Below are 26,804 nucleotides of genomic sequence, written 5' to 3' on the forward strand. Positions count from 1 at the left end.
CATCCAGAAATTAGAAGGAGAGGGAATACTTCCTAACTCATTCTGTGAAGCCAGCATTACCCTAATATCAAAACCAGACAAAGACATTACAAGAAAAGAAAATTAGAGGCCAATATCTTTCATGAATATAGATGCAAACATCCTCAATAAAATATTAGCAAATTGAATCCAACAATGATAAAAAATATTATATATCATGACCAAGTGAGATTTATTCCAGATATATAAAGCTGGCTCAACATTAAAAAATCAATTACTGTAATCCATTACATAAAAAGCCTAAAGAATAAGAATCACATGATCATATCAATACATGCAGAAAAAGCATTTGACAAAATTCAACACCCCTTAATTATAAAAATTCTCAGCAAACTAGGAATAAAGGGGGAACTTCCTCAAGTTGATAAAGAACGTCTACAAAACACCTACAGCTAACATCATACTTAATGATGTTACAACTAGAAGCTCTTCTGCTAAGATCAGGAATAAGGCAAGAATATACTCTGATGGTTTGCAAACTGGTCCCCTTACATGGAAGGCAGGGAGAGACCAAAGAAAGAGGCAGATCACTCCAGATTGGTAGGTGGCAGGATGGCATTTTAAATAAGCAAGGGGATTTACGAGGCTTGTCTTGGGCAGCCACAAGACAAGTAGATCTCTGAACACACCCCCCATTATCTTAAAAGTTTATACAGAGGACTTAACTGGGTTCAGTCATACATACCATCCAGATGATCTCAACATCACATTACTATCTCAGGCTGCATACTTGGGTAGCTTCTAGCATGGGGAAGGCAAGCAGAACACACATTCCAAAGACAGGGGAGGAGGTGAGGAGCTTCTGATTGCCCAAGTCCAGCTTACAGGTTAACTAGTGGTCATGTCCTCTCAGTAATCTCTTCCAATATCCCCTCTCACCACTCTTTCAACATCATACTGGAAGTATGAAAAGGAAATAAGTGTATACAGATCAGGAAGAAATAAATAAAGCTTTCTTTGCTCATAGATTACACAATTGTTTATGTAGAAAATCTGAATGGGGCTTCCTTGGTGGCACAGTGGTTGAGAATCCACCTGCCAATGCAGGGGACACAAGTTTGAGCCCTGGTCCAGGAAGATCCCACATGCTGCGGAGCAACTAACCCCGTGCACCACAACTACTGAGCCTGTGCTCTAGAACTGGCGAGCCACAACTACTGTGCCCGCATGCTGCAAGTACTGAAGCCGGCGTGCCTAGAACCCATGCTCCGCAACAAGAGAAACCACCACAATGAAAAGCCTGCGCACCGCAACGAAGAGTAGCCCCCAGTCGCCGCAATTAGAGAAAGCCCGCGTGCAGCAACGAAGACCCAACACAGCCAAAAATAAATAATATAAATAAATTTTAAAAAAAGAAAAAAGAAAATTTGAATGAATTGACCAAAAAACTACTGGAACTAATAAGTGATTATAGCAAGTTTGAATGATACAAGGCTAATGCACAAAAGTCAATTGCTTTCCTATATACCAGCAATGAACAATTGGAATCTGAAATTTAAAATCATAATACCATTTACATTAGCACCCCCCAAAATGAAATACTTAGGTATAAATCTAACAAAATATGTAGAAGATCTATACAAGGACACCTATAAAACTCTGACAAAAGAAATCTAGGAAGAGCTAAATAAATGGAGAGCTATTCCATGTTCATGAATAGGAAGAGCCAGTTCTTCCTAACTTAAACTATAGAGTCAACACAATACTGACCGAAATCCAAGCAAGTTATTTTGTGCATATTGACAAACTGATTTCAAAGTTTATACAAAGAGGCAAAAGACCCAGAATAGCTAGCACAATATTGAAGGAGAAGAACAAAGCTGAAAGACTGACACGACTTGACTTCAAGACTTAATTTAAAGATATAGTAATCAAGAGAGTATGATATTGGCAAAAGAATAGACAAATAGATCAATGGAAAGAAGAGAGAGTCCAGAAACAGACCCACACAAACATAGCCATGTAATCTTTGACAAAGGAACAAAGGCAATACAAAGGAGAAAAGAAAGTCTCTTTGACAAATGGTTCTGGAGCAACCAGACAGCCACATGCAAGAAAAATGAATCTAGGCACAGACCTTACACCTTTCACAAATATTAACTTGAAATGGATCTTAGACCTAAATATAAAACACAAAACCATAAAACGTGCAGAAAACACAGGAGAAAAACTAGATGACCTTGAGTTTGGTGATGACTTTTAGATACAACACCAAAGTCACAATTCATGCAAAAAGAATTGATAAGTTGGACTTCATTAAAATTAAAAACATCTGCTCTGAAAAAGACACTGTCAAGAGGCTGAGAAGACAAGCTACAGACTGGGAGAAAATATTTGCAAAAGACGTAGCTGATAAAGGACTGCTATCTAATGTAAACAAAGAACTCTTAAAACTCAACGATTAAAAAAAGAATAATCTGATTTAAAAATGAGCAAAAGATTGGAACAGACACTTCACCAAAGAAGATATACAGATGGCAAATAAATATATAAAAAGATGCTTAACATCATATGCCATTAGGGAATTGCAAATTAAAACAAGTGGGATACCATTACGTACCTCTTAGAATGGCCAAATTTCAGAACACAGACACCATCAAATGCTGGTGAGGATGTGGAGCAACAGGAACTCTCATTCATTGATGGTGGGAATATAGAATGGTGCAGCCACTTTAGAAGACAGTTCGGCAGCTTCTTACAAAACTAACCATGCTCTTACCATAAGATCCAGCAATTGTGTTCCTTGCTATTTACCCACATGAGTTGAAAACAAGTCCACGAAAAAACCTCACACAGATATTTATGGCAGCTGTCTTAGTCCATTCAGGCTGCTATAACAGAATACCATACAAAGACTGGGTAGATTATAAACAACAAAAATTTATTTCTCACAGCTTTGGAGGCTGGGAATCCAACATCAAGGGATCAGTAGATTTGGTATCTAGTGAGTGTCCACTTCCTGGTTCCTAGGCAGCCACCTTCTTGTTGCATCCTCACATGGTGAAGGGGCAAGGGAGCTCTCTGGGGTCTCTCTTATAAGGGCACTAATCCCATTCACTAGGGCTCTACTCTAATCACCTAATCACCTCACAAAGACCCCACCTCCAAATACCATCTTTAGGGATTAAGTTTCAACATATGAATTTTGGGGAGATACAAGCATTCAGGCTATAGCAGCAGCTTTATTCATAATTGCCCAAATTTGGAAACAACCAAGATGTCCTTTATTAGGTGAATAGATGAACTGTGGTACATCCAGACAATGGAATATTATTCAACGATAAAAAGAAATGAGCTATCAAGTCATGAAAAAACATGGAGGTGGGCTTCCCTGGTGGCTCAGTGGTTGAGAGTCCGCCTGCCGATGCAGGGGACACGGGTTCGTGCCCCGGTCCAGGAAGATCCCACGTGCCGCAGAGCGGCTGGGCCCGTGAGCCATGGCCGCTGAGCCTGCGCGCGTCCGGAGCCTGTGTTCCGCAATGGGAGAGGCCACAACAGTGAGAGGCCCGCATACAGCAAAAAAAAACAAAACATGGAGGTTTCTTAAATGCAAATTACTAAGTGTAAGAAACCAATCCGAAAAGGCTACATACTGTATAATTCCAACAATATGATATTCCAGAAAAGGTAAAACTATGGAAACACTGAAAAGATGAATGGTTGCCAGGGGAGAGGGAGGGATGAACAGGTGGAGCATAGAGGATTTTAGGGCAGCAAAACTGCTCTTTATGATACCATAATGGTGGATACGTATATATCACATATTTGTCAAAACCCATAGATTGTACACCACCGAGAGTGAACTCTAATGTAAGCTATGGACTTTGGGTGATAATGATTTGTTAACATAGGTTCATCAGTTGTAGCAGATGTACTACTCTGGTGGGATATGGACAGTGCGGGAGGCTGTGCATGGGCAGGGGCAGGAGGTATACGGGAACTCACTGTACTTTCTGTTTAATTTGCTGTGAATCTAAAACTGCTCAAAAAATAGCCTATTTAAAAACAAACAAAAACAGGAAAAAACAAGTGACACCAGGGATATAAGATTGCTTTGGACCTGGCAAAATGCTACATACACATGAGGGTTGTTATGGCTTGAAGAGGCAGGTGCCTGCACTTTGTGGGCACAGCATGTGGCAGTTGCATTGATATGCTCAGAAAGAGAACATCTTTTGGAGACGGTTTTTCTTTCTCTAAATAAAGTTTGTGTGCTAGAGGCCAAGGTTGACACTTTTTAGAGGTGACAGCCACTTTCCTGTCATTCTTCCTTCTGCCCTAACACACAGCTATGTAAATGTCTCAGGAGGGGTAAACTTAAACTTTGTGAATTAACTCCTTAGAAATTATTAATGGCAGAACTGGCCTGAGGCCACTTCCCCTCTCTGGGCCTCAGTTTCCCTGCTTAAAAAAGAAAGTGGTTTTCGATATTTTCTAAGACACTTTCCCTCTCTGAGCTTCTGTGATTCTTCTCTCAGTTTCTCCAATGAGCCAGGCTCTCTCTAGCTTGTAGTTCTTTGGACCTGTGGCTCCTTCCACCAGGACCACTGACCCCACTTGCCTGGTTTACTGCTTGCTCTTCTGTCTTTCTGGTTTCAGCATAGACATCACTTCCTTGGGGAATTCCTCTTGACCTCTCTAAACGGAATAAGCTGCCCCTTCTCCATGCTCCCATAGCCCCCACTCAACCTCCCTCTCTGTACTTAACACACTAAATGGTAATTTTCTGTTTACTTGACCCTTCCCTGCTCTACACTGCACCCTGCCGAGAGCAGAGTGTTGTATTTATTACTCTACCCCCAGTGCTAAGTGGAGGCGCAGTTCCAGATTTCCCAGTTCTGTCTACCTGGAGAGCTTCCAGACCCAGATCCTCTGGGAAGGGTTATGCCTCCAGAAACTCTCAACCACCAGCTAGAAGCTGTGAGTGGGAAAAGCATCCTTCAGTAGGAAAGAACAATTGACGTTATTAAAAGACTACTTAACATTAGAACTTACTTATAGCAGAGCCTTTCTAAAGAAACACAGAGTCCCTCTAAGTGTGACCTTTTAAAGTTTTTGTTTTTAAAATTTATCAGAGGGAGAATTTAAGATCTGAAGTTTCCCGGTCCAAGTATCTCTCAAAGGCTAAGGCAAAGAATCAGAAATGATCATTAGAACAGACCTTTAGCACCTGGCTTGGAATTTTCCATTCCACTGACAGGAAGGCAAACACCTTCTGTCCTGGCACCTTCCTCACATCCGGGTTGGCTGCTGCTACCCTGCACCTTTGCTCAGCTCCACCCCTTGTGGCCCGGCGGTTTCTGCTCTGCCCACCAGCCTCAGAGCCAGCTCTGGCTCTGCCACAATGGGGCTGCCCCTGCCAGGGCTGTGGCTGAAGAGGCTCTGGGTGCTCTTTCAGGTGGGCCTGCACGTGGCCATGGGCAAAGTGCTTCTGACACTGTTTCCCAGGAGGGTCAAGCAGAACATCCTGGCCATGAGTGAGAAGACTGGCATGGCCAAGAATCCCCACTTCTCCTATGAAAACTGGATACCCACTTTCTTCAGTGCCCAGTATTTCTGGTTCATCCTGAAGGTCCGTTGGCAGCGACTGGAGGACATGACGGAGCAAGGGGGTCGAGCCCCAAACTGCCCCGTGGTCCGCCTGTCAGGACAGAGGTGCAACATCTGGGACTTCATGCAAGGTCAGGAGGCTGGTCCAAGCTTGAGAGGTGCTTGGATGGGGGTGCTTGATGGGGGTGGGCAGGTGGGTTGGAAAGCCTGAATGCTACTCAATCCAGCTGCTTCTGTTTTGGCTTCTTGTCCTCTTCCCACTTCCTGAAACTAGCACCTCTCCTGGCTTCTGTTCTTCTAAGTGGCATCGTCCCCTTCCCAGGCAATCAAACCGCAAACCTTCCACACTGGCTGTCAGCTCCTTCAGCACCTCTCTTACTGCACAGTCACTCTGCCTGGGATGCTTTTCACTGCCGCCCCACCCTAGCCCCCACCCCACACCTGGTCCACTCTTGCCCAGTGACACTTCCTGAGACAAGCCAACCCCCGGTCCCCTGGCCTACTCCCTCTTCTATGCTTAACATCCTAAACTTTTCTTTATCACACCCATTGTGGTTTGTAATTATGTGTGGGTATTTGATGAATGTCTGTCTCCTTCACTAGCCTGCAAGCTCTGTGCAGGTGGAGGTCAGGCCTCTAACTCACTATTGGGTCCCCCTGGCTGCTGCTGGCTCACGGTAGTTGCTTAGTAAATATCTGTTGAAGATTCTCTCTCTTTCTCTCTCTCTCTCTCTCTCTCTTCCAGGCAAACCAGCTCTATTTGGGTTCTTAAAGGCCTCTCTGGTCAGGTTTCCCTTTTAGTCCTTCCTCCTCCCCGTCTTGCCATTTCTTCCCACCGAACTTGTGGATGGCTGCCAGCTTCCCCTTCCACAAGCACATTCCTGGATGACTGGTGCCCCAGCTCACCAACCTTCAGCAGCCCCCATCTGCATTTGGGATGAAACCCAGGCTCAGCCTTGTGCTGAAGGTCCTTCCTGATCTGACTCCAGCTTTTCTTCCCGACTTCACCTGCAGGCTTCCCCTCAGGCCCACTGCCTCCAGATGAACTGCTGGTTCTTTACATCCCTTGTGCTTTCCCTTCTCTTTGCCTTTGCTGGTGGTGTTAGCCCTTCCCCTCTGTCACCAGCATTCCTCATCGTCAGGGTCCTGCTCTCATGCCTCTCCCTGTGAAGCCAGCTCAGATCCCTTCACTGAGGCCTGCTCTCCCTCCCTTCTGAACTCATGGATCTCTGCCTGCATCTCTCCTGGACATTGATCCTTCCTACCCAGCACCCGGCTACCGAAGCTCAAGTGTCATCCTTCCGCCCAGTGGGGAGGCTTGGGACGGGGCTGTGTCTGATTCATCTCTGAATTCTCAGGGTATAGACACAGCAGAGTAGAGAAGGCCCCTGAGGCAGCTGGCTAATCTAGTGATTTTCAAAGCATGTTTTTTGGAACCCAAATCCCACACATGTGCTTTACTACATAGAGTTCCCTGGTCAAAATAGTTTGGGAAACACTGCATACTATACTCTCCTCCCGGAAGTTCATCGCGCACATGAACATATAAAAGGCTCCAAGACACCCTGAAGCTTAAAAACAAACAAAGCTTGAAAAAACTTTAACACGGCACTGACCAATTTTCCTAACATACACATACAACTCCCCACTCTCCACCAGAGGAAAATCTTATCATCATCATATTGGTTCCAAAGAACAACCTCTGGGAAAGGCTGACCTGATCCAATGTTTTCATTTTAAAACGGAAATGGAGGAAACTGAGAGCAAAGGTTACAGGGCCAGTGAGAGACCAAGTCAGACCCAGAATCAGGGCTTCTTCACCCTGTTTTTTCAATACACCTCAACAGACATTTGTGAGCGTTCCCTATGAGCCAGACCCTCAGCTAGATGCCAGGGACTCAGAGCTAGGAAAGAGCTTGCTGTTTTGCTTGAGGAACGTATGGTTCCACGGAACAGACAGATGTAATAAACAAATCCGTACAGTTCCGTGAGGCGGGCAGACAAAGGTATGAACTTTGCCTGCAGGGCTTGGAAGATTTCCTGGAGGAAGTGGCTTTGGAGTTAGGCCTTGAAGAATGAGTAAGATTTTTATAGCTTGAAAAGAGTGTTGCAATCAGACGGAAGGGGAAGAGTTTTTTGCTGATGACTTTAAACCATTGTGCTGAAATGACCTCTATTTATTCAATAAACATTCACTAAGTGACCACTGATAATAAGAGCAATGAGAGTAATAGCTAATCTTTACTGTGCGTCTGCCTCGTGCCAAGCGCTGTGATAGAACCAGGCCAATTTGCTGACTTTTGACGGTCTAGTGATCGGTTCCATGAAAGCCAACTTGCCTCACGGCCAATTCACAGCATTCACTTGCTTATTTTAACTGTTTACCTTCCAGTGAGCCAGTGTACGTTTTGTTTTTTTCCAGTGTACGTTTTAAAGACTGTTCTATTTGTCTCTGCTCCCTGCTGCTACACCTGAAACTGAAGATGGAGAGAGAAGGAGTCTGAGAGACAAAAGAAAACTCTATTTATAAAATAGAGTTGGCTTTCAGCACATTGGCCCAGAGTCCCCTGAAATAATAGATACTGACAACACAGAAATCAACACAACTGGAAGATCTCGTGACTCACAGAGGGAGATGATGGAGCGGGAGAGGGGACCCAGCAGTTCTGGGAGGAGTCAGGTGGGGTAGGAAGGTGGCCAGGGGAAGTTTTCCTGGAGAAGAGGATGGTGAGCTGATGGTCTAGGGACCGAAGCCTTGAGGTGGGTGAGGAAGAGGAGAGTGGTGACCAGAGCCACGCAGAGGGGAGGAGCAGCAGAGGTCTGATATGTGGAGGGGCTTCAGTCAGTTTGGCAGAAGTGGGGTGTGGGAGGTATGAAGGGGTGAAGAATGAGGCTGGAGACATCATCAGGGATCAGAGCTTGTGGGGCCTCATGCGTCTTAGCAAAGAGGGTATCCTTTATCCTGTATTGGTGGGTTCTAGAAAGATTTTCAAGCAGGAAGTTAACATGATCAGTCCTGCTTATTAGAAAGACATCCTGTATGTGTTTTGGAAACCCACCAGTTCACTAAAAAGCTCTGTTGTATGCTTTAGGTATAAATATGAACTCATTTGAGAGCCACAGACTGGAAAGTCTGGAAAACTCTTTACAGATAATCTAAAGCAACCTTTACATTTTTCAGATGCAAAGGCCCAGGAAGGTAAAGGACTTGCTCAGAGTCACACAGAGAGTTCTTGTAGAGTGAGAACCAGACTTGAGCCTTAGGACTCTCAGCTAGTGTACATTCTGTTGTTGGAGAAAACAACAGAGGCTCAGAGAAATTCCCAGCCACCTCTTATCCTCTGCATGTATGTGCCCACACAAGACATACACACACTCTCAGACACACATGTACCGCAAAACATTAACTGGCACGTTGGGGTAGAAGGCAAGTCCGGATGATTTCTTTTCTTGGAACCTAGCAGCTAATCTGAAACAGGATTTATTTCAGCCCCCATTTAAAATCTTCTAGAATCTCTCCAGGTATACTTATGAAGGGTCAACTATAAACTAGCTTTCTCTGCTGAGAGAGCCTGGCGTAGAGAGTTGATTTATTGGCTTGGGGGTCAACCAGTAAGATAACCAATGGTGGGTTCGAGTCTAGTGCCACCACAGAGCCGTTTTCCCACTTATGCAAACAAACTGGACTTGCCAGTCTTGCCTGATGTTCTTGAACTGGTGTCCTCTGCACTGCGGCCTGTGGACATGGGCAGGCTGCCAGCCCCCGGTACAGCCACCCACTTGCGCCCATCCTTCCTCTCTCTGCTAGCAGGAAAGCAGGGAACTAAGTTTAAACTTTGCCCTCACTACTGGTCATTGCACCCAGACACACTATAAATAATTAAACAAATGGCTCTGCTTCTTCCAGTGTCCTAACCAGTGGATGGTGATTTTTTTTTATCCAATTGAGAACAAAATTCCAGACAGCTCACGTTTTGCACAGGTCCTGACCTTAAATCTCCTCTGTTCTTATCTGAAGGGTGACTCCCTGGGGTCACTGGAGGCCAGTGGCTGGCCACTTGGCCATGACTGGCCTCTGAGCCTCTCCTGCTGTGACCTGGGCAAACCCTGCACATGGGTGAGGATGCGACCAATGGAGGCCCTCTCAATGCCTCCTAGGGCCTCCTATGAGGAAATCTGTGAGACAAGGACGAGGAGAACTTTGTATCTCCAGAGAAACTGGCCTGCTTCCTCCTCAGGTACTGAAAAATGAGGAATATATAAGTAATCATGTTTCTCCTTTTCCTTGGCCACATGGAAACTCGGAGTCAAATGTTAGCTCAGTTATAATGAATGCATGAGACCTGTTCTGTGCCTCTCAGAGCGCCATGGTTTTTTTACATTTTTATTTGATATTTTATTATCATATGTATAAATAAATAATTTTATTTATTATATGTATAAGCTGCTTCAAATCCTTTGCAGAATGAGGTGAGGGAATAACTAACCCAATAAACCACAAGTGAGTTAAGATGCCCTCTACTCCCCATCCATCAACAAGTCCTGTCAGTTCTACCTTTTCCCCTTCCCCACTGCACACAGACTAGCCCAGACTCCCATTATTTCTCATGTGGATTCCACCAACCCCCCCCAACTGCCTCCATTCTCACCCTCAGTCCTTTTGCCACTGAGCAACCAGAGTGATCTTCAAGCGTAAGCTGACCACTTTTCATCTCACAGCCTACTGTAGCAGTCAGAGTTCTGCCTTGCAAGCAACAGAAACTCACTCTGATTTTCTTAGTCATACACATTTACACACGTACAAAGTGTATTTGAAAGATGCTGCAGGCTCCCCAGAATCAACCACAGCTGGAGCACTGGGCCTGGACCATCTTTTAGCATCAACAGTTGGGCCTGGAAGCTGCTGTCACTGTGATTGCCATGGGAATTCGTCACCACTATAGGACTCCACCATCCCTGACGGGGCGCTACCACTGGGCCGTGGAAGAATTCTACCATCTCAATAACTCCAGAATCAAAGAGCTATGTGAGAGAGTCCAATCAGCCTGGGTCACTGCCTGTGCCCTGGCTGCTGGGAGCGAGAATGGACCTGGCCCCCCGCCTTCTACAGAGCAAGGCTGGGCGCGCTCCCCCCATTAATAGTACACAAAACATAAATTCCAAGGAGGAAGGAGGGCTAGAGACTGAGCAGCCAAAATTGCAACAAATATCCAGCATCCTTACTTTATCTCCATGATGTCCCCTTATACCTGGAAGAAAATCCAGCTGCTATACAAGGCATAGGAGAGCTTGCCTGCTTCGGCCCATACCTACCTCTCCAGTCACGTCTCTCATTGCCCCTGGCCTGGTTCCAGTCACAGTGGCCTTGCAGGTCCTCGAACACACCAAGCTCTGTTCTTCTTTGGGCCTTTGGACGTGGAGCCCCTTTGCCTGGAATGCTCTTCTCCTGCCTTTGCCCATATGTAGCTGGCTCTTTCCTGTTTCTCAGGATAAATGGCATCTCCTCAGAGGCCTCCCCTGACCCACCTGTCTTCAAGGAGGTCACTCCTTTAGAGTCTCTTTTGTGTCACTTGTCACAACTTGAAATTACTTCATCGATGCTTTTGCTTGCTTCCTGCCTGTCTCCCCATTAAACAGAACTCCAGCTGCATGCAGGCAGCGACCTGCTGCTCTCGCTCTCTGCTGAATCCCCAGCGTGCGGCAGAGAACCTTGCGCATTATGAGCGCTGAGTAAATGCTTGTAATGGAATGAGAGTGTGCTTGATGTTGGGGACATGAAGAAGAATGAGGGACAGGCCCTACCCTCAGGTGCAATGAGTAGCCTGGGGGATACAGACACAAACCGGCCATGTCACAGTGCGGGACCTGCCATGCTCTAATAGGTGCACGGTAAGGGTTCAGCGATGTCAGCTCTGGTCATAAGTAGCCACGGGGTGCTAGCAGCTCCCTAGAGTTACCCCCAGTCTAGACTGGGGGAGTTACAGAAGACTCCCACCAGGGCTGACTTCATGGGCGCGGGACTAATGAATCATACAGGGTGCCATGTTCAGAAGGGCCCTGAGCTTGGGCTGAATGGTCTGCAGTAGCTGTCTTGAAATTCTTAATAGCTTTATCTTTTTTTTTAATGTATTTATTTATTATTTTTTTATTCTTTATTTTTGGCTGTGTTGGGTCTTCGTTGCTGCGTGCGGGCTTTCTCTAGTTGCAGCGAGCGGGGGCTACTCTTTGTTGCGGTGCACAGGCTTCTCATTGCAGTGGCTTCTCTTGTTGTAGCATGCAGGCTCAGTAGTTGTGGCTCACGGGCTCTAGAGCACAGGCTCAATAGTTGTGGCACACGGGCTTAGTTGCTCCATGGCATGTGGGATCTTCCCGGACCAGGGCTCAAACCCGTGTCCCCTGCATTGGCAGGCAGATTCTTAACCACTGCGCCACCAGGGAAGTCCAATAGCTTTATCTTTAATTTGCATTTTGTAAGAGAAGACTTTTCCACAATGGAACATGCCCTGGACACTTGGAGCCTTGGCTCACACAGGCTCCTGCTTCCCACAGCCTCCCTGCCCCCAACACGTTCTCTAAGCCCCACTCCTCCGCTCCCAGTGCCCCAGCCTATCCAGCCTCATTCCTGCTCCCACCCAGTGACTGCTACCACCTTCTGGCCCCAGAGGGGGCCTGGACCACGGTATGGGAAAGGTTAGGGTCAGGGGTGGGCATCCCACCGCATCTCATACTAGGGCGTGGAAGTGGTCATCCCTAGCCTGGGCTGACAGCGCCATGAAGCAACTTGGCAAGTGACTGGGGGTGACTTGGCGGGAGAAGCTTTTTGCCCCCTCTCCCCTCATCAAGGTACCTAGCATGTCCCTGCATGGAGGTTGCAATAGTCTGTGGGTTGGGGTGATGGCAGGTAGGAAGATGATATGTCTGGCTCAGTTTCTGTGCTGCTGGCTGGGGCAGGCTGGAGGGAAAGGAAAGCTGGTAGCCAGCAGCCACAAGCACAGAGTTTGGGGGCTCCTGGGTGACTGTGAGAGTCTGCATTCGCCCTATGAATATCCCTGTGTCCAGGGGAGCATGACATTAAACAGCAACTGAAAAGCAGCATGCCAGGGCAAGAGAGATACTGCACAAGAAAACTTTCTATTTTAATGTATTTAACGGCACTTTCTCCCACTTTTTGAACAAGGGACTCTGCATTTTCATTTTGCCCTGGCCCAGCCCATTATGTGGCCAGTCCCCACGCTTCACTCCCCTTTGTGGAGTCTCCTCCACTGCTCCCCACTTCACAGGGAGGAGATGAGAGCTAAGAACATAAGAGCTTACAGTTATTGAGCACCTACTATGGGCAGGCACCATTTTAAGCCCTTTTCTGTTTTAACTTATTTAATCCTTAGAACAATCCTATAAGGTAAGCTGATTTACCTGTGGGGTCAGCGCTGCTCAGTCTTTAAAGTGCACTTAAGTCACCTGGTGATCTTATAAAGATGCAGAACAATCCTATAAGGTAAGTATTATGTCCATTTGTGGGTGAGGAAACTGAGGTGCTTTGAATGGAAAGAGCACCAAATTGAGAATCTAGAAGCCACAATGTTAATTCCATCACTGACCTGCTGTGTGACATGGAGCCAGGCTATAAACCAGGGGAAAAAAATCACCCACCTTGTAGTATACTGATTACATCAATGAGAGAATAGATGTGTGCCTGCCTTCTAAACCGCATGAAAGGGACTCTCCTTGTCCTTATTTTAATTACCACCCAGTGAGCGCAGGTGGTCTGCTGAGACCACCTGATAGAATCCCCTCATTTTGGAGTGGAGTAAACTGGCTCCAGCCTCTGCTAAATCATGCGCTCCAGGCTTCCACCCCGCACTGTGCCCTGGCTCCATCTTAGAGGGGAAATAAAGGTAATAGAATGAAAGCGGGAGTGAAGATGGTGCTTGCAAAAGAAATGCTGTGTGTCGATTATTGGGTGATCGTGATTCTATTTGTTTCAGGCAACAGGCCACTGGTGCTGAATTTTGGAAGTTGCACCTGACCTTCATTTATTTTCAAGTTTGACCAATTCAAGAGACTTATTGAAGATTTTAGTTCCATAGCAGATTTTCTCATCATTTACATTGAAGAAGCACACGCATCAGGTAAAAAAGAAAGATTGCCTGCCTCCACCTCTTCCCTCTCTCTCTCCCCGCTTTGCTCAAGGTTGGGGGTAGGGAGAAGAGGAGGAGAGAGAGAAAGAGCCGCTATTTGTTGAGGACCTACCATCTCCCAGTCCCTGCTAGGTTTACCCACCACTCGCTAACTCCACAGTCTGTGCTCTCAACTAGGCACACAGAGCAGAAAACCTGGAGCGACAGGTCTAGCTGGGAGAGCATCTAACATTCTGAATGGATAAATAGGGAAACCAAGGGAGAGGAGCTAATATGAGCACAGTCACAAGGAATTTAGACCTGAAATGGCGGCTCTATAGCAACCTGTGAAATCCATTCCAAGCCTCTCCAAGCTCAAAGGGACTTTGTGGTTCATCTCAGACAGTGGTTCCCAAGCGTCAGTGAGCACCAGAAGCGCCTGGAGGGCTTGTTAAAGCAGACTTCCGGACCCCACCCCAGAGTCTGAATTAGATCTGGGGTGGGGCCTGGGAATTTCCATTTCTAACCAGCTCCGGGTGACACTGAAGCTGCGGACTGGGGACCACACTTTGAGGACCACTGCTCTGGGCCAGCTTCTACCTGGGGCTGGGATCCTTTCTTCAGCCCCTCATAGGTGATGACTCATCTTCATTACCTCATGGGAAATCTTGTTCCTTTGCTGCACAGCTCTGTTTGTGAGAAAGTCCTTCCTTACGATGGGCAGACATGTCCCTTCCTGAAACTTCTACAGCTTGGTCTAAGCCCCTTGAACTTTATAAGACGGTCAGACACATCCCTGTCTCCCTGATTTTCATGGGGACTGAACACATGAGTTTGGCCCAAGTCTCAAACCCAGAGATTGGAGAAGGCAAGAAGGCTCATGTGGCTGAGGGGGACGAGTCATTTACTCACCCATCTCCCCACAAGATGAGAGGCTGTTTTGATCATCTGTCACCCAGCACCTGGCACAGTACATGTCACAGAGTCAGTGCTCAGTAATAGTTGGGTGAATAAGTGAGCCTTTAGGCCAGTATTAGCCTTGCTGGCTTATCCACGTGTTGTAAGTGTAGAGATTGCTATTGATTCGTTTTCAGCAAAGCTGGTCCAGCAGCCCTTTCCCCAGCGTGGTCCTTAGATTCCTCATGTCTGATCCAACTGGGTTGCTTGTTGGAAATGCGTATTTCAGGGCCCCACCCTAGGCCCACTGCATCTTAGTTCATATGCACCCAGAGGTTGGAGAACTGCTTTCAACCTAACACTGTGTTCATTTAGCTGCCCATTTCTAGCCTCATGTACGGCTTTGGGGCAACTTAAAATATTAGCATAGGGTAACAGGTACACGGAGATTCATTAAACTGTTCTCTCTACTTTTATGTATATTTGAACATTTCCAAAATAAAATTCAAAACAAACAGCATAGGTATCAGGAGAGCAAAGGCAAGCACAATGTGCCTCTTTGTTAAATACGCTTTGGGAGAGCAGCTGCCGTCAAGTAAAGAGAGAGACCCTGGGCACCTACAGGTGTCTGTGGTCTCCACCGTTGAGAAGAGGCGATGCCTTGATGTTCTCATAGCTGATGGCCAAAGCGCTGCCGAAGCTGATTTACCTGTGGGGTCAGCGCTGCTCAGTCTTTAAAGTGCACTTAAGTCACCTGGTGATCTTATAAAGATGCAGATTCTGGCCCGGTGGGGCTGCGGAGGGGCCTGAGACTTGGCATTTTTACGCAGCTCCCCAGGTGGTGCTGAGGCTGCTAGCGCAGGGACCACACTTGGAGTAATAAGGTGGTAGAGGATCCCGCTTTGATCTCTAAAAGTACACATTGCAACAAAAGGGGTTGGATCCTCCCAGAAATTGTTTCTGGTCCTGATACCTGTCTCCTCCCCCATTCTCCTGGAATCAGACTAGCAGGTTTAACCCTTTCCTGGACCCAGGGCTGTCCACCTCAAGCCACTGAGAAATTTCTCCTGAAAGCTGGGTTTCCTAGGGGAAAGGTACTGAGCAGAGAGGACTCGGAAGCATGGAGCAGCTGGGGCCAGTTCTGCTGATGGACTTCAGCAACTTATATTACCCTGGGAGGCAACTATTAGTATAAATGCAAGCCACGTGGCTTCTGAAAGAACCTTCTACCCAAGTAGAAGGGCAAGGCCAGTAGCAGTTTATGGTTATTTTTTCAACCTGTGGGCCCATTAGCTAATGAGTACCCTCTCTTTAAGTAGGCAGATGGGCACCTCGCAAACGAGGCCAATTGAAAATCCCCTTCCATTTAAAGTGAAGCAGCTTAAATGGGTTTGGTTTGGGGGTGGGGGTGGGGCATCTCCAGAGCAAAGTAGTAGAATACCTGCAGTATAGAATGAAAACTGCAAAAAAAAAAAAAAGAAAGAAAAGAAAACCGGCTTCTTTCCCACCCGTCTGCTATTTGGGGGCAGTGAGGCAAAACAAACCAATATCTTTCAAGCATCTGCTATGAACCAGGCAGAGTACTGGGAATTCTGCAATGTTCTCTCATGTAAGCCTCACAGCCGTCTGCAATGTAGGTTCTGTTAATCCCATTTAACATATGGGAAAACTGAGAATTTAAAGAGCTCGCCCAATATCACACAGCTGGGTGTGTCAGGGAAGGCTTCCTGGAGGAGATGGTGTTACAGCAGTGGTTCTCAACTGAGGGTTATATTTGTCCCGCAGGGGATATTTGGTAATGTATGAGACATTTTTGGTTGTCACGAATTGAAGGCAGGGGGACGCTACTGACATCTAGTGAGTAGAGGCCAGAGATGATGCTCAGTGCCTTACAACACACAGGACAGCCTCTGTTTCAAAGAATTATCTAGCCCAAGTTGTCAATAGTGCCAAAGTGGAGAAGTCCTCCATCTGCAACCCTCAGTTAAAAGTGTGTGTGGCGGGGGTGTATTTGGCCGGCAGGAAGTAGGTGCCATGCCTGTGGGGCTGCTGTCCCGCCTTTCTCTTACAGATGGCTGGGCTTTTAAGAACAACGTGGACATCAAGAATCACCAGCATCTCCAGGACCGCCTGCGGGCAGCCCGCCTGCTGCTGGACAGGAGCCCCCAGTGCCCCGTGGTGGTGGACACAATGAAGAACCAGAGCAGTCAGCTCTACGCAGCGCTGCCTGAGAGGCTGTACGTGCTCCAGGACGGCAGGATCCTGTACAAGGTGGTGACCGGGGGCAGGGCGCCAGGGAGGGCGAGGACAAAGACAGGACTTTGTATCAACGCTCAGAGAAGGAAACTGCCTTGCCCAAGGCCACACTGCACAGGCTCTGATTTCAATTCCAAATCCTCTGGGATGGGATAGGAGTGGCAGGGTTTGAAGCTGCTAATCCCTGAGACAGGCCTGAACGTGGAAGGGGGTGTAGAGGCCAGAAGAGAACCAACTCTGCAGTTAGGAGCTGGAAATGCTGAAGCAGGAATTCGAGACAGGCATTACGTCCAGGCTTCTTTTCTGGTGATTGTGTCACCACCCTTCAGTGCTTCCAGCCTGGCGAGGGTGAGGGGAGTAAGCATAGCCTCCAACCCTGTGGGCACTGGTAGCCTCCCCTGAGAGGAAGGAAATTAAGTTTTATAGCTGCTGAAGGGACTCAAGCCTTGGCAAGCACATGCAGCCCAGTCACGTGGATGCTCCTCTGCCCTTTGTAATGGAAGTGCCCCCGATTCTCCATTCACACCCTTCGCGATCATGCCGCAGTGCAACTGTTTTCACTCACCATGTTCACGTGGTCGGACAGGCCCTACTCACACGGGTGAAACAAGCAACAACCTGCAGATGAATCCTCAGGGTGCTAAGGGTCACAGCATGAGGATTCAGGTCCTTCTTCCTTTCCTCTCTCCTGTGACATGGTAGTAAAGTGGCACGATTGAGGCAAGCTAGGTACCGAGTCCCTACCCTGGAAAGCGCTGTAAACACAAACACAAATTTAAAATGGCCCACATCTTACTTCAAGGTGCTCACAGTTGAGGTGATAAGGAAGACACAAATAGAACGTTAACTTGGCCCGAGTGCTGTGAGACTCCAGAACAGGGATCAGCAAAGCTTTTCTGTAAAGGGTCAGATAGTAAATATTTTCAACTTTGTGGGCCAAATAATCCCTGTCGACATGGTTCAGTTCTGCTGTTATAGCACAAAACCAGCACAGACAATATGTAAATGAAAGGGTGTGAGACATCAGGACAGATTTAGCTCTCAGACTATAAATTTTCTGAATGTCGGGGAAAGGTAGGCCTTTCAGAGGAGGTGACAACTGAAGCCAGCCACGTGAACATGGTGAGTGAAAACCATTGCAAATATAGGGGAGAGGGTGGGGAGAGGCACTGAGACACATTAGGGAAGGGTGTGAATGGAGAATCAAGGACACTTCTGTTACAAAGGGTTCATTCTGGACCAAGGAGTTTGGCCTACATCTTAGGGCAAAAGAGAGCCACTGAAGAGTTTTGAGCAGGGGAGAGGCACAATCAGATCGGTACTTTAGAAAGATCATGGCCTATTGGGTGAAGAATGGACTGGAGAGAGCAGGGGCTGAGGACTGGGGGTGGGGGGAGGTGTGGCAGCTGCCCAAACAGAAGATGAAGAGGGCTGAACTGGGGCTGTGGGACTGGAGAGGCAGAGGTAGTTTGATGCAGAGTGGGCAGAACTTGATGAGAGGTGGAGAAGTAGATAAGGCTGGTCTGAAGGTCTGACTGTGGAAGAGAAGCTTATTTGTATAGACCCCTTTTCTCCTTTTAAAACTATTCACTTTACCTGCTCTGGTTTTCCTCCTGCTTCTCTGTCCAGTCTTCCCATTAAGTGTTGGTGCCACTCCACACGGGTGATCTCAACCACCTCATGGGTGCCTGCCTTGACTATACCATCCTGATGACTCCCACATGTATATCACCAGCCCAGATTTCTCAGTTAAGCTCCAGACCTACATATTCCTGCAAGGTGGAAATCTGGAAATGCTGACTCATTTTTCTTGCAGGGTAAACCTGGCCCTTGGAACTACCGTCCAGAAGAAGTTCGTGCTGTTCTGGAAAAGCTCCACAGTTAATCTGGACAGATCCCCCAGTTCTAGGTGCTCAACAAGAGGTCTTCTCAAGGCTTGGCTTGCCCCCCATCCCAGCTGACATTTACCTCTTGACCTGTGTCCCCAGCGGAATCACTAGCCCAGATTTTTCTTATCCAAGCAAACAACTGTTACAATGAGAAAATGAAGCTGCAAGTGAGCTGAGTGTTAAAGAAGGTACAACTCCACACTGCCCCCACCGTGGAGACCTTGTTCATTGCACAATGTCTCAGCGTGAGAGCAGGCGCACTCCCTGGGCTTCCTTCTGAACATCCAGCCACTCCACTATGGCATTCCTTAAATGAAGTAACTTCATTTTACCAAATTTGCCATTTATGGAATTGATAATTTAATAACTAGATTGGTTTTTAGAACTAAGCATGGGGATAACTCCAGGTGTTTAGAGAGAGATGAGGAATTTAAAGAGAAAGGAGTAGGAATGGGAGCAGACAGTACAAATGGGAACGCTTCCCTTGCCAAAAGATTTAAACCAGAAAGTGGTGGGGGTGATGAGAGGTGAGTTTCCCTGGTAATATGTCTTCAATTCTACTGTAGAAGAGGCGGGTACTCACTTTACCATCTTTGAATATATTTCATAGAAGTCTGGCTCTCCATACCCATGAATCTTCTACTATCTTCACTTACCAAGAGCCACTTGTGGGGAGGACTGGCTTCCTAAAAACATTATAACCTTGACCAAACTAGACCACAGGCAATACAGAGCTGTCATTCAGTTATGCAGAAGCTCATATCTGTAATTCTGCTTCTCTGATTTCTTCACACGTCTCCTAATGGTCATTTGTGTTAGATTACATCAGTCTAATGGATAACCATTGGTATTGATCTGTTTTAACTCTGCCTCTTTTCATATTTGTTTATGATGGCCACAGCCTAAAGTACACACAGCTGTGACTTGATTTGAAAGAAAATGTTTTAAGATGCAGCAAGCTAATACAGAATGATTAAAAAATATCAGGCTAGTTCAGATGGCTTCAGTGCGATATTTACACTGTCTTTTCTAATGTGTGTCAGCTTGTTCTAGCTTTTATCATAGACCAATGTAATCTGATTAGAAAAAATAACATATGTTGGAAGGCCCTCCTCTGGAGGGAAGAACACTCAGTCTCTATGTGTTACCTGTCTGACATGGTTTTGTCTTGTGAGCTCCTTGCCAGAGAACATCCATGTGGGAGTCATATTACGTTCACAACATGACATAATAGAATGGACTTGGGAAGCATTTTTTCTAACATGAAAACACATTCTCCTTGGCTCTGCCTTAGTTGCCACATGTTATTATTAATGTCGTTATTTTACTTTTTAAAAAATAGTTGTTAATCATCTATCAGGCACAGGCACTTTCAGATATGTAGTCTTATTTAATCTCTGTATATTGCAAAGAGGAGATTATTAGCCCCGTTTTACAGATGAGGAAACCAAGGCTCAAAGTTAAGTAACTTGTGGAAGGTCTCAGAACCAGTAAGTAACAAGCTGAGATTCAAACCCCATCTCTAACTTCAAACCAGAGTCCTAGCTGTGCTCCCTGCTGGCTGTGTGACTTTGGTTAAGCTGCTTTTGTATCTTGAACTATTACAAAACAGGGTATCAATAGGGCCTACCCTACAGAGGACTCATAAATAAAGCACTCAGAACTGTGCCTGACTTGGAGAAAATGCCATCGAAGTGTTGGCTCTTATGGTTACCATCATTATTGTTCCACAGCTGCCTCCTTGGGCCCCCTTCAATTCACGTCTATAAGTGCACAGAAATATCCTGGTTTTAAACAAATAGTAGCTGGAACTGAGGAGTTTTCAGAAAGCTAAAATAGATCCCAAACATTCCAATTCAATTCTCTTCAATGTAATGCTTCAGACATTAATTGAGCACTGATTCTTTTCTGGGTGCTGAGTGATGATGCAAAGATGACAAAGTCCAGCTTTGGTCCTCCAGCAGCTTAACCTCCTAGGGCAGGGGGGATGGGGGTGGACATGCACTGCAATAACCATAATTCAAGCTGGACTATGATGGGTTAGAGTGAAGACTAAAGCTCAGAGAGCACAGAGGAGAGAGCAGCCCTTCTGAGCTAGGTGCGTCTAGGAAAGCTTTGTGGGGGTGGGGAGCCTCTGGGCTTGGCCTTCTAGGATCCCTAGGACTTCTGTAATCTGGGATGGGAGCCTGAAGAGTATGGGAAGGGAGAAGAGCATTCAAGTGGGCTAAACAGCATGGGCAAAGGTGGGAAAACAACCTGCCCAGGAGACTGCAAGAGGTTTGAATTCAGTTCTAATTCATGATCAAGAAAGGGCTTTTCTATTTGAAGGTGACCTCTCTGGGTCTGGATAACAAGAATGATCTTGTCATCCAGAGGAAGTAAAAGAAGCTTGTTAAAATGTCTTGTCCCACTCTGAGTACAGTTTGCATTCAGAACTTCAACTGATTTGAAGAATCTTCTTCAAAATACCATGCCGGTCTGCTTTCAGTGGGAGGGTTTACGTTTTTAGTTCACTTGTTCTCTAAGGGTGATGACCTTTGTGGTACCTGGCTTTATGTGGGACTCTGAGCCTACACCCCATTCTAGCTGATGCAAGACATTGCCTTATGTGCCTGGCAGGAGGCCCAGGAAACTCAGGCTCTGACTCTCAGAAATTGGCAGATGCCCTCGGAGTGGCCCAGTGATTTTAATGCTTGTTCAACTCCCCAGAGTCAGGCTCTCAACTGATTCCTGGCCACAGAAAACTTTATTTCTGCTAAGTTCAGCCATTAACTTCAAAAGGTGTATTAAAATATTTTATCCAGCATTGTTAGATGTTCGATTCCAGGATATCCAATTGGCCATATAGATTACATCATTGAAAGTCTCAAGTATGCAGTTTTTTGAAGAAGGGCTCGTGGATCCTGTATTCTCTGAAGTCTTACATGCTTCTAATGACCAGCTGTTGTCCTTAAGCCTGAAGGATATCTGGCTGGGTTTCAGATTCTTATGTTTCAGTCTCGACTTCAGAGGTCTGTGGACATTGTTTCACTGTTGTCTAGCTGTCATGAGAGGAAAAGTCTGAGGCCAGCCTCATTTATTTCCCCTGGCACTTACTTGCTTTTATTCTGCCTGGAAACTTGTCAGATTCTTTCTTCATATTTGAAGTTCAGTAACTTCACCAAGATGTAGTCTAGTGTTGGTTGTTCTATGTCACAATTTACTGCTGTGGTCTGAATGTTTGTGTCCCCTCAGAATTCATATGCTAAATCTTAAAGCCCAGTGTGATAGTGTCAGGAGGTGGGGCCTTTGGGAGGTGATTAGGTCATGAGGGTGGAGTCTTCATGAATGGGATTAGAGCTGGCTTGCCCTCTTCCACCATCTGAGGATACAAGAAGTCTGTAACCCTGTAAAAGGGCCCTCACCTGACCTTGCTGACACCCTGATCTCAGATTTCCAGCCGTCAGAACTGTAGGAAATGTTTCTGTCATCTATAGGCCACCCAGTCTATGTTATTTTTGTTATAGTAGACCTAAAGGACTAAGGTAAATACAATATCCTCTTTTGATCTTAAGATTTCTTTTTTTTTTTTTTAATTTCAAGGACATTTTTTGTTGCCTTGAACATCTTCTCTGTTGCTTTTGTTCTATTATCTTACTCACGGACTATAATTATGGGTATGTTGTATCCTTTTTTCTTCCATAACTATTATCTTCTCCATAACTTTTAAAATCTTTGTTCTTTTCGATTCCATGTTGTGATTTTTCTCAAAATTTTTCCTCTGATCCTGATTCGTCTTAAGTTGGGTTTGTTATTGTTCCAGATACGGCTTGTTGGTTCTCACTCTTTCCTACTCTTCCACACTCTCCTCTGGGTTTCAGGAGGTAGAAGCCTGAACACTGCATTCTGGTTAGGTTCTGCCAATGCGAAGCACTGGTGGAGATTAGAGGTGGGCAGAAGGCAGAAGTCATTTTCTCCATCTCTGGCTGTAGGGATTGCAGGAGACTGTGCATGGTAGCTGCTTTAGGATCACCAGCCATGGTGGTGGAGTGGCTTCTGTTCAGAGGCAGTAATGGTGCTTCCATTGATCAACAGTGAGTGTGGCCCATGGGCTTCAGCTCTGGGTTACATTCTCATCTTCTGTTTGTTTTCCCAGACTTTTCAACACTTTGTAACAAATTGCCTGCATTATTTCCTTCCCAGCTTTAACTAAATATCTAGATTGATTTCAGTTTTCCTAACTCAATGCTGACTGCTACAATTATCATCATCATCCCTTTGCTTCTTATGTGGCTTTCAGCTCTGAAACAGTTTATTTTTCTCTTCCATTTCTTTTCTCAGCTCTGCCAGCTCAATTTTCATCTTCTGCGTCTTCTTTTTCTTTAAATCTTTGCACCTCTTTGAGCTCTCTTTTTTTTTTAATTAATTAATTTATTTGGCTGTGTTGGGTCTTAGTTGCAGCATGTGGGATCTTTCATTGCGGCTCACGGCTGTTTGTTGCGGCAGGCAGGCTTCTCTCTAGTTGTGCCACGTGGGCTCTAGAGAATGCGGGCTCAGTAGTTGTGGCACGTAGGTTCTCTAGTTGTGGCGAATGGGCTCCAGAGCGGGCGGGTTCAGTGGTTGCAGCACGTGGGCTCAGTTGCCCTGCAGCATGTGGGATCTTAGTTCCCCGACCAGGGATTGAACTCTCATCCCCTGCACTGGACCACCAGGGACGTCCCTCTTTTTGATTTTTTGAGAGATAACTATTGGGTCTCCATTCTTGATGTGTTCTTTGTGTAATTTCTGTTGCAATGAGTGTCCTGTAACTGCCTTATTTTTCTGGGCCCCCCTCCCATCTTTTTGTCTTATAGTTTCTAGTCATAGGTCCCTATAGCACAATGGTTCTCAAACTTTGACATGCATCAAAATCATCTGGAGGGACTGTTAAAACAGATTCATGGGTTTCCCCCGCCAGAATTTCTGATTCAATAGATCTGGCATTGGGCTAGGGAATTTGCATTTCTAACAAGTTCTCCGATGAGGAGGAGGTTGCTGTTCCAGGGACCACACTTTGAGAACTATTGTTACTATAGATGCCGTCAGTGTTCTGCCCAGATCCCTTTTCCACATCAGTGCATCCATCTGCCAGCTGCTGTGAGTGTTGGCTGCTAATGGTTCACAAGTGTCTTTTCTCCTGAGAATTGCTCTAAGTGACAGGAGCTACAATGCCTGAGAGGTTATGTTCCCCTGAGGGTGGCCCATGGCCAATGACTGATGGATTTGAGAGCACAAAGGCCTGTCCCTTGCCTCCAAGTTGGAGAGCATACCTCTCTGGTGTCATTCATGCTCCAAAGCTCCCTGTGGCATCAGGCTGAGGCCAGACTTCAGCTGAAGCCATCTTTGATTAACTCTCTCCCCTGACCTATTCTGCTTCCGGAGAGCACTCCCTCAGTAAATCACTCTTACAACCATTCCTCTCTAAAGCTCTGTTTCTAGAGACCCTGACCTAAAGCAATCCTCTTCTGGATCTTTTCTGATTGCTCTTTTTTAATAGGGCTTGTTATTTGCTGAAGCATAATATAGAAAGAGGAACTGTCAGCTAGGGCAATCTGCAACTTTGATTTAGATTGGTTGTCTTGAATACTCTCGTTATTTCCTTTGCAATGGGGCTCATAGATCCAAGGTAAGCTGCCTTCTCACCACCTGCTCTGGACTTAATTGTGCCCTCCCCCCACCCCCATTCATATGTTAAAGCCCTAAGCCCCAATGTGACTTTATTTGGAGGTAGGACTCATTCAAGGTTAAATGAGTTCATGGGGTGGGGGGGAGGCTGATACGATAGGATTAGTCATTATAAGAAGAGACACCAGAGGGACTTCCCTGGTGGTCCAGTAGTTGAGAATCCACCTTCTAGTGCAGGGGACGCAGGTTTGATTCCTGGTCTGGGAACTAAGATCCCACATGCCACAACCACTGAGAACGTGGGTCACAACTGGAGAACCCACATGCTGCAACCCACATGCTACAGAGCCCACATCCTCTGGAGCCCGGGCACCACAACTACAGAGCCCACGTGCTCTGGAGCCTGCACATCACAACTAGAGAGGCTGTGCACTGCAACTACTGAGCCTGCGCCACAGCAGGAGAGAAGCCCGCATGCCACAATGAAAGATCCCACGTGCCACAACTGAGACTTGATGCAGCCAAAAATAAAAAACATTAAAAATTATACCAGAAAGTGCTCTCTTTCCCTCTCTCTCCTTCCCTCTTTCCCTCCCTCCCTCCCTCTGTATTTGCTCTAAGAAGAGGTCATATAAGCACACAGCAAGATAGTGGCCATCTACAAGCCAGGAAGAGACATCTCACGAGAAATCCACCATGCTGACACCCCGATCTTAGACTTTCAGCCTCCAGAACTGTGAGAAAATAAAGGTGTGTTAAGCTGCTCAGTCTATGGTATTTTTTACGGCAGTCCAAGCTATCTAAGACGCCTTCCTTCACCATGCGGTACCTCCAGCAGCCTCCGCTGGTGTATCTTGCCTGGCTCCTCCTTCAGCTCCACCTCCTCCGCCATTTTGAATGATTAACCTGAGCTCTGTGGGGACATTCTCCATCCTGAAGCTGCCTACAGACCAAGATCGCTTCAATCTAATCAAAGGATTGTTGGATAAACCTTTCAGAATTGTGACACGTTTAAGAAAGTGTCTAGCTCTGGGAGAGCATGTCAAGTCTCATGTTCCTCCTTCACTGAATCCTGATTTCACAGTACTTAGCAAGTATGCTTCCCAGTTAGAGGTTGTACCTACTTCCTTGAAGAGAAAATTTTTCTTCCTCTTTGTAATCTTTTTTGTTGTGAATGACTTTTGAGGAAGAGTGGAGTAAAAATCCCTTTACTCTACCATCTTTAACCAGAAGTTACCATTCTATATTTATATATGATTTATATCCCATTATAAAGTATGATATATGATATCTGTACATATCATACTTACTAATGTATGGATGCAGAGTCGTTTCCAGATTCCCATTTTATAAACAGCATTGCTAGACATCTTTGTCCATTTGTCACTTATCTGATTATTTTATTAGAATAGATTCCTAGAAATGGCATTTCTGTGTCAAAGACTATACATGTTTAAAACTTTGATGCATTCTGCCACACATTAGATTTTAGAAGGCTTGTTACTGGGGTCAAGCTACAAATGGCTCTTGGAACATCACCTAGAAGGCGAAGGTCCCAAAAGATGCCTCACACAGAGAGGCATTCCTGAGATATAACTCACAGCACAGTGCTTTTTAAAAAAGTCTGTATAAGTAAGTGATAGACACAATTTTCGTCTGTATAATATTTCTTTGCCTTGCTTGAGTACATGGTTAAAAAGTTATTAGATTTTTACTTTTTTATCCAATCCTTTAAATAAATACTGATTGGTTGTTTAACTTTATGCAAGGCATTGTGACAGGCACTGGCCCACAGTAAGTGATCCAAACATGTATATATTATTAGCTAGCTTTATTAAAAATTCCTCAAGGATTTTAAAGTATAAAGAGATATAGACATGCAAATAAATGAACAATGTTCATTTAGTCGACAAATATTTATTGAAAATCTGCTATGTGCCAGGCACTTTTCTACGTCCTTAGGATACAGTCATGATCAAAAGCAACAAAACTCCCTGCCCTGTGGAACTTACATTCTAGTGAAGCAGAGAGACAATAAACATGATATACAGGATAAGTAAGACAAAATAGATAGTGATGAGCAGGGCTGTCCCTAAAAGGGTATGGAAGCCAAGGGCAATTCATTCAGTTGAACCCCCGACCCGAGATATTCACGCTTGAAAGGAGGCTGCACTGCCCTCTTTCATAGTATGCTTGGGATATCATTAAAGGAAAAAGAATCTAAGTTGAATTTTAGAAGTAGTGAGAAAAGAGGAATAAGGTACAAGAACGCTTGAAGCACAGGACACAGGCTGGCTACCTCAGCTGCCTAAACCCATGGGCAGGGGGGCAGGGTTGGGGGTGGGAATCTGGTGGGAATCTTTCTTGCCCAGGGGAGGTCAGTCTTTGTTCTACTAAGGTCTTCAACTGATGG

General features: G+C 45.8%; 1 protein-coding gene across 1 annotated transcript; it reads left to right on the plus strand.

Annotated features, from left to right (window-relative positions):
* Positions 1-5,357: 5,357 nt before the first annotated feature.
* Positions 5,358-22,583, plus strand: DIO1 (iodothyronine deiodinase 1). Its single transcript, XM_060022332.1, has 4 exons — positions 5,358-5,720; positions 13,575-13,718; positions 16,675-16,874; positions 18,676-22,583. Exons 1-4 carry the CDS (start codon positions 5,384-5,386, stop codon positions 18,742-18,744), a joined length of 750 nt encoding a protein of 249 aa, XP_059878315.1. The 5' UTR covers positions 5,358-5,383; the 3' UTR covers positions 18,745-22,583.
* Positions 22,584-26,804: the final 4,221 nt, after the last annotated feature.

This window comes from Delphinus delphis, chromosome 1 (genome assembly GCF_949987515.2).
Source record: "Delphinus delphis chromosome 1, mDelDel1.2, whole genome shotgun sequence".
Lineage (NCBI taxonomy): Eukaryota > Metazoa > Chordata > Mammalia > Artiodactyla > Delphinidae > Delphinus > Delphinus delphis.